The 10984-nt window shown below is 40.5% G+C and overlaps 1 protein-coding gene across 1 annotated transcript; it reads right to left on the bottom strand.

Annotated features, from left to right (window-relative positions):
• Positions 1 to 509: 509 nt before the first annotated feature.
• LOC105525420 (chromosome unknown open reading frame, human CXorf66) lies at positions 510 to 10644 on the bottom strand. The gene is made up of 3 exons (XM_011961027.1): positions 10538 to 10644; positions 3157 to 3310; positions 510 to 1521 (listed from the first exon to the last, which is right to left on the bottom strand). The coding sequence occupies exons 1-3, from the start codon at positions 10623 to 10625 to the stop codon at positions 678 to 680; spliced, it is 1086 nt and encodes a 361-aa protein (XP_011816417.1). The 5' UTR covers positions 10626 to 10644; the 3' UTR covers positions 510 to 677.
• Between the last annotated feature and the right edge of the window lie 340 nt (positions 10645 to 10984).

The raw sequence follows: 10984 nt of genomic DNA, 5'->3' as shown, positions 1-10984 counted from the left end.
AAAAATAATTGGATTGAGACTTCAGTTGAGAGCTAATTCTAGGGAAGGAAGTCTAGGGTACCCATGTTGCAATTTCTTTTCTTTTTTTTTTTCTTTTGAGATGGAGTTTTGCTCTGTTACCCAGGCTGGAGGGCAGCTGCTCAATCTCAGCTCACTGCAACCTCTGCCTCCTGGATTCAAGCGATTCTCCTGCCTTAGCCTCCCGAGTAGCTGGGATTACAGATGACCACCACCACGCCTGACTAATTTTTAAAATTTTATTAGAGACGAGATTTTGCCATGTTAGTCAGGCTGGTCTCGAACTTCTGACCTCAGGTGATCTGCCTGCCTCAGCCTCCCAGAGTGCTAGGATTACAGGCGTGAGCCACCACACCAGGCCCCATCTTGCAATTTCTTTCTAGGTTTGTATGAGTGTATGTTTATGGTTCTTATCCAAGTGACCAGGTCTAAGTAAGAGACATCAAAAGATCCTTGTGCCCCCTAAAATGAAATAATAATTACAATAGTAATTTATGCCATGCATTTTATTGATATTTTTAAAATAAATCGCCTCCAAGACGGATTGGACTGATCTTGATAGTGATTTTTCCCTCTGCTGGTTTCTTAAGGGATGATGAGCATAAAATAGTTGGTATAAGTTTGCTCTTTCACACTTGGATTTTATTTTTGTTGAGCTCCTAATCATTTAGGGTTACTTCAGAGGTAAATTCATTGTACCCTCTGTCGCACGTAATGATTATATCTTTATCACTATCATCCTCACTGTAATAACTCATCATATCACTGTCATTCACGTGATCATCATATGCATTGTTCCTGGAATCTAACTTACGAAAGGACCTGGGAGAGGACTTGACTTTGCTTGAAACATATAGGTTTTGAGGGTTTTTCTCCTTTGCCTCAGAAATATCATTGACCAAAGGCTTATAAGTTTTGGAAACAAGATGTTTTTTCTTGTAGGATTGACAAGTTTCAGCTACTTTAGAGTTGGATAATAAGGCTGCCCTGCCTGGACTCACTGACCTTTTTGGATTAAAATGTTTGGGAGGCTTAGCCAATTCCTTTAGACTGAGTGGCTTGGATGGTGACATTTCTTTTTGTGGATGAGATGAGCAAAGTGGCTTGGATAGCCGAGGTGGCCTGACTGGCTTATCTGAACTGGCTAGATTACATGCATAGTCTAGCTTACGTGATTTTTCTGGACTGCCTGTTCTATGTGCCTTTTCCAGGTGAGATGACTTGCGTAAGTTTTCTGAGCGTGATGACCTGGATGACCTTTTTGGCTTTGATGGCCTAGTTAACTTTCCTGCACTGTTTGGTATGGATGGCTTTTGTAGACTTGAGGGCTTGATTAATTTTTCCGTACTGGATGGTGTGGGTGACCTTTCTGGATTTGAGGAATCAGATAACTTGTCTACAGTGGATAGCATGGGTTGTGTTTCGGGACTGCATTGACCGGCTGCCTTGGCTTCATTGAATGATGTTTTGGATGACTTGGCTGCTATACCTTTTTTCTTGACCCTGAAAGTATAGAAAATTTGGAGTATAATGATTTAAAACAAAAGAGACCTGTTATTATTATCAGAGAACATACGGTACTGTCCGCTTAGACCTGTGGTCTTTTTGGGACTTTAATATGAAAACTGAACACAGTAAGAATCGGAGTGTGATGGCTGGGCATGGTGGTTCACACCTGTAATCCCACACTTTGGGAGGCCAAGGTGGGCAGATCACTTGAGGCCAGGAGTTCGAGACCAGGCTGGCCAACATGGTGAAACTTCATCTCTACTAAAAATACAAAAATTAGCCTGGTGTGGTGGTGCACGCCTTAGTCCCCAGCTACTCAGGAGGCTGAGGCAGGAGAATCACTTGAACCTGGGAGGCGGAGGTTGCAGTGAGCCAAGATGATGCCATTGCACTCCAGCCTGGGTGACAGAGTGAGACTCTGTCTCAAAAACAAACAAACAAACAAAACCACAAAAACAGAATTGGAGAGTGGTGAAAGCCACAACTAAGGTTATAAATATGAACTCTTGTTTAATGCTTTTTCTTAAGAGCATTTTACTATTTGACCACATTAGATAACCACATAATCCACATATAGAATTACACAAAATTGTTTCAAATCTACTGTAAAAAGAGACACACACACACACGGAGAGAGAGAGAGAGAGAGAATGAACCTCACTTATTTCAGAATTAAACTTTTTATTAAAAAGTCACAAATTGGGCTGGGCGCGGTGGCTCAAGCCTGTAATCCCAGCACTTTGGGAGGCCGAGACGGGCGGATCATGAGGTCAGGAGATCGAGACCATCCTGGCTAACACGGTGAAACCCCGTCTCTACTAAAAAATACAAAAAACTAGCCGGGCGAGGTGGCGGGCGCCTGTAGTCCCAGCTACTCAGGAGGCTGAGGCAGGAGAATGGCGTGAACCCGGGAGGCGGAGCTTGCAGTGAGCTGAGATCCGGCCACTGCACTGCAGCCTGGGTGACAGAGCAAGACTCCGTCTCAAAAAAAAAAAATAAAAAGTCACAAATTGATAATGTATCACAATAAAAAAAACTATAGAAAAAGTCATTGTTTTTGTATCATATTTACAACATCAAGTTATCTGTGCATATTTCAAATCATAACATTCCTCTGAAACTAAAGGAATACAGTACTGATACCACATTTTAGTCAGCAGTCTTTGGAGTGGAATATTTTTAGGGAATTGGTATATAAAAGGCAGGCATTGCGATCATGAGAGTAACAACAGTGAATAATTTTTCATGCGATTAAATCTTAAAATGGTAGATTATCCAAAATGTTTTATTGTCTTTGAAAAACAGAGACCCAATTCCCTCTCTCTTTCTCTTCATTCTCCCACTCTTATTTGGATATTCATGCCTTCTTTTCCTATACTGAATTTATAATGCAATTAATATCCTGGAGTTCAGCTGAACCTTGAACAAGAGACACTTTGACTAAAGTTAATAATGTACTAGAGAATATTTAAGAGTTGATATAATTTAAGTGAAAATATTCACCTACAAAAGGTTGGTAGCTCTTCAGAAGTCTAAAGTTAATATTAAGTAACCTGAGCAATGCAACCTCCACTATACGTACACACACACACATGCCTTGCACTCTTAATTTAAAGGAGTAAAACTTACATTCCTGCTTTGGATGCATCATCGCTCAAACAATTATAATGGAGATAACAAAAACAGATAAAGACAAAAACCATGATGATAATACCAACTAAAATGAGTAGATTTCTTCTAAGGTAGTTCAATTTTGTCTCCATTGATTCAACGGGTTTATTTCCTGCAAAGAGATTGTATAATCGGAGAAGGTGCTAGGTAACCAAGTTTTTTTTTTTTACATTGATAGTGGTTTGATAGTGTAGATCAAAATAACATTTCTTCATCAATTATTTTTTAAACCTGATTAATTGTACCACTGTTATGTTTTTACCTCGTGGATCCAGCCAGTCCAGAAGCTAAATCTGGGAGGCATCGTTGACTAATCCATACCATTACCTGGGTTATCCCTGAATCTTGGCTTGCTTATCACATTACCCAGGTTTTTGAATCTGTGTGTGTATGTCTTGCATGTATAAGTGTACTTGAGCGTCAATGTGTGTGTGAATGTGTGTAATTGAAAAGAGATGTGACAAAAACAAACCCTTGTTAAAAACCTACTATATGCTGGAGATCTGGCAAGATGGCCAAATAGGAACAGCTCTGGTCTGCAGCTCCCAGCGAGACCAATGCAGAAGGCGGGTGGTTTCTGCATTTCCAACTGAGGTACCCAGTTCATCTCACTGGGACTGCTTAGGGGTACCCAGTTCATCTCATTGGGACTACAATGGGTGTAGCCCAAGGAGTGTGAGCAGAAGCAGGGTGGGGCGTCGCCTTACCTGGGAAGTGCAAGGAGACAGGGCACTCCCTCCCCCAGCCAAGGGAAGCCGTGAGGGACTGTATTATCTAGCCCAGATACTACGCTTTTCCCATGGTTTTGGCAATCCACAGACCAGGAGATTCTCTCGTGTCCCTACAACACCAGGGCCCTGGGTTTCAAGCATAAAACTGGGTGGCTATTTGCACAGACACAGAGCTAAATGTAGCAGTTTTGTTGTTGTTGTTGTTGTTTTTCCCCCGAGTGGCACCTGGAAGCACAGTGAGACAGAACCGTTCACCCTCCTGGAAAGGGGGCTGGAGCCAGGGAGCCACGTGGTCTCACTGAGCAGATCCGACTCCCATGGAGCCCAGCAAGCTAAGATTCACTGGCTTGAAATTCTCGATGCCAGCACAGCAGTCTGAAGTAGACCTGGGAAGATGGAGCTTGGTGGTGGGAGGGGTGTCCACCATTACTGAGGCTTCAGTAGGCAGTTTTCCCCCTGACAGTGCTAAGGAGGCCAGGAAGTTCAGACTGGGTGGAACTCACCACAGTGCTGCAAAGCAACTGTGGCCAGACTGCCTCTCTAGAATCCTCCTCACTGGGCAAGGTATCTCTGAAAGAAAGGCAACAGCCCCAGTCAGAGGCTTACAGATAAAACTCCCACTTCCCTGGGACAGAGCACCTGGGAGAATGGGTGGCTGTGGATGCAGTTTCAGCAGATTTAAACATTCCTGCCTGCCAGCTCTGAAGAGAGCAGTGGATTCTGACAAGGAGGATTCTTCCAGTACAGCACTCGAGCTCTGCTAAGAGACTGCCTCCTCAAGTGGGTTCCTGACCCCCGTGCCTCCTGGATGGAGAGACCTCCCAGCAGGAGTCGACAGACACCTCATACAGGAGAGCTCTGGCTGGCATCAGGCTTGTGCCCCTCTAGGACGAAGATTCCAGAGGAAGGAGCAGGCAGCAATCTTTGCTGTTCTGCAGCCTCCGCTGGTGATACCCAGGCAAATAGGGTCTGGAGTGGACCTCCAGCAAGCTGCAGCAGACCTGCAGAAGAGGGGCCTGACTGTTAGAAGAAAAACTAAAAACAGAAAGCAGTAACATCAACATCAACAAAAAGGACCCCCACACAAAAACCCCATCCAAAGGTCATTAGCCTCAAAGATCAAAGGCAGATAAATCCACGAAGATGAGGAAAACCCAGTGCAAAAATGCTGAAAATTCTAAAAACCGGAATGTATTTTCTCCTCCAAATGATCACAATTCCTCTGCAGCAAGGGCACAAAACTGGACAAAGAATGAATTTGATGAATTGACAGAAGTAGACTTCAGAAGGTGGGTAATAACAAACTCCTCTGAGCTAAAGGAGCACGTTCTAACCAAATGCAAGGAAGTTAACAACATTGATAAAAGATTACAGAAATGGCTAACTAGAATAACCCATTTAGAGAAGAACGTAAATGACCTGATGGAGGTGAAAAACACAGTATGAGAATTTCGGATGTGTATACAAGTATCAAAAGCCAAATCAATCAAGCAGAAGAAAGGATATCAGAGATTGAAGATCAACTTACTGAAATAAGGTGTGAAGACATGATTAGAGAAAAAAGAATGAAAAACAAAATGAACAAAGCCTCCAAGAAATATGAAACTACGTGAAAAGACCAAACCTATGATTGATTGGTGTACCTGAAAGTGACGGGGAGAATGGAACCAAGTTGGAAAACACACTTCAGGATATTATCCAGGAGAACTTTCCCAACCTAGCAAGACAGGCCAACTTTCAAATTCAGAATATACAAAGAACACTACTAAGATATTCCTGGAGAAGAGCAACTCCAAGACACATAATTGTCAGATTCTCCAAGGTTGAAATGAAGGAAAAAATGTTAAGCACAGCCAGAGAGAAAGGTCAGATTACCTACAAAGGGAAGCCCATCAGACTAACAGAGGATCTCTCTGCAGAAGTTCTACAAGCCAGAAGAGAGTGGGGGCCAATATTCAACATTCTTAGGGAAAAGAATTTTCAACTCAGAATTTTATATCAGCCAAACTAAGTTTCATAAATGAAGGAGAAATAAAATCCTTTCTAGACAAGAAAGAATTTTTGTCTTTTGTCAAAATATTTGTCAAATACTGAGGGATTTTTCTCACCACCAGGCCTGCCTTACAAGAGCTCCTGAAGGAAGCACTAAATATGGAAAGCAAAAACCAGTACCAGTCACTGCAAAAACACACCAAAATATAAAGATCAATGACACTATGAAGAAACTGCATCAACTAATGTGGAAAATAACCAGTTAACATCATAATGACAGGATCAAATTCACACATAATAATATTAACCTTCAATGTAAATGAACTAAATGCTCCAATTAAAAGACATAGACTGGCAAATTGGATAAAGAGTCAAGACTCATCAGTATGCTGTATTCAGGAGACCCATCACACGTGCAAAGACACACATAGGCTCAAAATAGAGGGATGGAGGAGTATTTACCAAGTGAGTAGAAAGCCAAAAAAAGCAGGGGTTGCAATCCTAGCCTCTGAAAAAACAGACTTTAAACCAACAAAGATCAAAAAAGACAAGGGCATTACATAATGGTAAAGGTATCAATGCAACAAGAAGAGCTAAGTATCGTAAATAGATATGCACCCAATACAGGAGCACTCAGATTCGTACAACAAACTCTTAGACACCTACAAAGACACTTACACTCCCACACAGTAATAGTGGGAAACTTTAACATCCCACTGTCAATATTAGACAGATCAACGAGACAGAAAATTAACAAGGATATTCACAACTTGAACTCAGCTCTGGACCAAGTGGACCTAATAGAACTCTCCAACCCAAATCAACAGAATATACATACTTCTCAGCACCACATAGCACTTATTCTAAAACCAACCACGTGATTGGAAGTAAAACACTCCTTAGCAAATGCAAAAGAACAGAAATCATAACAAACAGTCTTTCAGATCATGGTGCAATCAAATTAGAACTCAGGATTAAGAAACTCACTCAAAACTACACAACTACATGGAAACTGAACAATCTGCTCCTGAATGTACATAACAAAATTAAGTCAGAAATAAAGAAGTTCTTTGAAAGTAGTGAGATCAAAGAGACAATGTACCAGAATCTCTGGGACACAGCTAATACAGTGTTAAGTGGGAAATTTATAGCACTAAATGCCCACATCAAAAAGCAGGAAAGATCTGAAATTGACACCCTAATATCACAATGAAAAAAACTAGAGAAGCAAGAGCAAACAAATTCAAAAGCTAGCAGAAGACAAGAAATAACTAAGATCAGAGCAGAACTGAAGGAGATAGACACACAAAAAACCCTTAAAAAAAAAATCAATGAATCCAGGAGCTGGTTTATTGAAAACTTTAATAAAATAGATACACCACTAGCCAGACTAGTAAAGAAGAAAAGAGAGAAGAATCAAATAGCTGCAATAAAAAATAATAAAGAGGATATCACCACTGATCCCACAGAAATACAAACTACCATCAGATAATAGTATAAACACCTCTACGCAAATAAACTAGAAAATGTAGAAGAAATTGATAAATTCCTGGACACACACATTCTCCCAAGACTAAACTGGGAAGAAGTCAAGTCCCTGAATAGACCAATAACAAGTTCTGAAATTGAGGCAGTAGTTAATAGCCTACCAACCAAAAAAAGCCCAGGACCAGACAATTCACAGCCAAATTCTACCAGAGATACAAATAGGAACTGGTACCATTCCTTCTGAAACTATTTTAAACAATAGAAAAAGAGGGACTCCTCCCTAACTCATTTTATGAGATCAGCATCATCCTGATATGAAAACCTGGCAGAGACACAACAAAAAAGAAAAATTCAGGCCAATATCACTGATGAACATCGATGCAAAAATCCTCAATAAAATACTGGCAAACTGAATCCAGCAGCACATCAAAAAGCTTATCCACCACGATCCAGTTGGCTTCATCCCTGGGATGCAAGGCTGGTTCAACATATGCAAATCAATAAATGTAATCCATCACATAAACAGAACCAATTACAAAAACCACATAATTATCTCAATAGATACAGCAAAGGTATTTGATAAAATTCAACACCCCTTCATGCTAAAAACTCTCAATAAACTAGGTATTGATGGAACACATCTCAAAATAATAAGAGCTATTTATGACAAACCCATAGCCAATATCATACTGAATGGGCAAAAGCTGGAAGCATTCCCTTTGAAAACCTGCACAAGACAAGGATGCCCTCTCACCACTCTTATTCAACATAGTATTGGAAGTTCTGGCCAGGGCAATCGGGCAAGAGAAAGAAATAAAGGGTATTCAGATAGAAAGCGAGGAAGTCAAATTGTCTGTTTGCAGATGATGTGATTGTATATTTAGAAAATCCCATCATCTCAGCCCAAAATCTCCTTAAGCTGATAAGCAAATTCAGCAAAGTCTCAGGATACAAAATCAATTTGCAAAAATCACAAGGATTCCTATACACCAATAATAGATAAGCAGAGAGTCAAATCACGAGTGAACTCCCATTCACAACTGCTACACAGAGAATTAAATACCTAGGAATACAACTTACAAGGGATGTAAAGGAACTCTTCAAGGAGAACTACAAACCGCTGCACAAGGAAATAAGAGAGGTCACAAACAAATGGAAAAACATTCCACGCTCGTGGATAGGAAGAACCAATATCGTGAAAATGCCCATACTGCCTGAAGTAATTTATAGATTCAATGCTATTCCCATCAAGCTACCACTGACTTTCTTCCCAGAATTGGAAAAAACTACTTTAAATTTCTTATGGAACCAAAAAAGAGTCTGTAGAGCAAGGACAATCCTAAGCAAAAAGAACAAAGCCAGAGGCATCACTCTACCTTACTTCAAACTATGCTACGAGGTTACAGTAACCAAAACAGTATGGTGCTGGTACCAAAACAGACATATAGACCAAAAGAACAAAACAGAGGCCTCAGAAATGACACCACACATTTAAAACCATCTGATCTTTGACAAACCTGACAAAAACAATGGGGAAAGGATTCCCTATTTAATAAATCATGCTGGCAAAACTGGCTAGCCATACGCAGAAAACAAAAACTGGATCCCTTTTTTACACCTTATTCAAAAATTAACTCAAGATGGATTAAAGACTTAAATGTAAAACCTAAAACCATAAAAACCCTAGAAGAAAACCTAGGCAATACCATTCAGGACATAGGCGTGGGCAAAGACTTCGTGACTCAAACACCAAAAGCAATGGCAACAAAAGCCAAAATTGACAAATGGGATCTAATTAAACTAAAGAGCTTCTGCACGGCAAAGTAAACTATCATCAGAGTGAATAGGCAACCTACAGAATGGGAGAAAATTTTTGCAATCTATCCATCTGACAGAGGGCTAATATCCAGAATCTACAAGGAACTTAAACAAATTTACAAGAAAAAGCAAATGACCCCATCAAAAAGTTGGCAAAGGATATGAACAGATACCTCTCAAAAGAAGACATTTGTGTGGTCAACAAACATGTGAAAAAAAGTTCATCATCACTGGTCATTAGAGAAATGCAAATCAAAAGCACAATGAGATACCATCTCATGCCAGTTAAAATGGTGATCATTAAAAGGTCTGGAAACAGCATATGCTGATGGAGGGAGGAGAAATAGGAATGCTTTTACACTGTTGGTTGGAGTGTAAAGTAGTTCAACCATTGTGGAAGACAGTGTGGCGATTCCTCTAGGATTTAGAACCAGAAATACCATTTGACCCAGCAATCCCATTACTGGGTATATACCCAAAGGATTATAAATCATTCTACTGTAAAGACGCATACACATGTATGTTTGCTGCAGCACTATTTACAATAGCAAAGACCTGGAACCAACCCAAATGCCCATCAATGATAGACTGGATTAAGAAAATGTGGCACATATACACCATGGAATACTATGCAGCCATAAAAGGAATGAGTTCTTGTCCTGTGCAGGGACATGGGTGAAGCTAGAAACCATCATTCTCAGCAAACTAACAGAGGAACAGAAAACCAAACACTTCATGTTCTCACTCATAAGTGGGAGTTGAACAATGAGAACACATGGACACAAGGAGGGGAACATCACACACTGGGCCTGCTGCGGGGGGTAGGGGGCAAGGGAAGGGAGAGGATTAGGACAAATACCTAATGCATGCAGGGCTTAAAACCTAGATAACGGGTTGATAGGTGCAGCAAACCACCATGGCACATGTATACCTAGGTAACAAACCTGCACATTCTGCATATGTATCCCAGAACTTAAAGTAAAAAAAAACCCCTACTATATGTTAAGTCCCTTGCCAGATTCATTTATATAGTATTAGCTAGTTTGGTGGGGACGGGTTGGTATATTGAGTGGGGAAGGGTGGTAAAGGAGGACCATAAGTCTGTCATCTTGACGCTTATATTTTGCTTAAGTTTTTTACACAGAAGTAGAAATATCAGCTGTTGTATTAGAAATTCTTGAAGACCTACTAATGTTAACACTGCTAAAAGTAACAGCAGATTTCTTAAATACAGCTGGCTTTTCTAATTAAATACTTTAATGTATACTATAACAGATCATAATTTACAAGTTTTAAGGTTAGGCACCTACCTGTAGTAGAAGATCCATTCGTTTGGTTTGTAGTCATACAATTATTTGTCCAAATGGACAGAAGTAGGACACAAATAACAAGATTCATGTCCGCAACTTGGTTCAAATGATTCGTCTACTAATTCTCAAGGTAACTACTGAATTTATGTGGTTCAGAGTGTTCTAGGCATTTATGACATCATTACCATTGTGTGTCATACTCTGACAACATAATCTCACCATGGGGAAGCATAAGCTTCTGTATACAAATTTTACCAGATAACTTTTTTTTTGAGACAGAGTTTGGCTCAGGCTGGAGTGCAATGGCATCATCTTGGCTCACTGCAACCTCCACCTCCCGGGTTCAAGGCATGGTGGCTCACAGCTGTAATCCCAGCACTTCGGGAGGCAGAGGTGGGCGGATCACTTGAGGTCAGGAGTTCAAGACCAGCCTGGTCAACATGGTGA

The sequence above is a fragment of the Colobus angolensis genome, unplaced genomic scaffold, assembly GCF_000951035.1.
Source record: "Colobus angolensis palliatus isolate OR3802 unplaced genomic scaffold, Cang.pa_1.0 Scaffold532, whole genome shotgun sequence".
NCBI classification, from domain to species: Eukaryota; Metazoa; Chordata; class Mammalia; order Primates; family Cercopithecidae; genus Colobus; species Colobus angolensis.
Note: the sequence above shows the minus strand (reverse complement) of the source record. Positions and strands in the feature narration are given on the sequence as shown.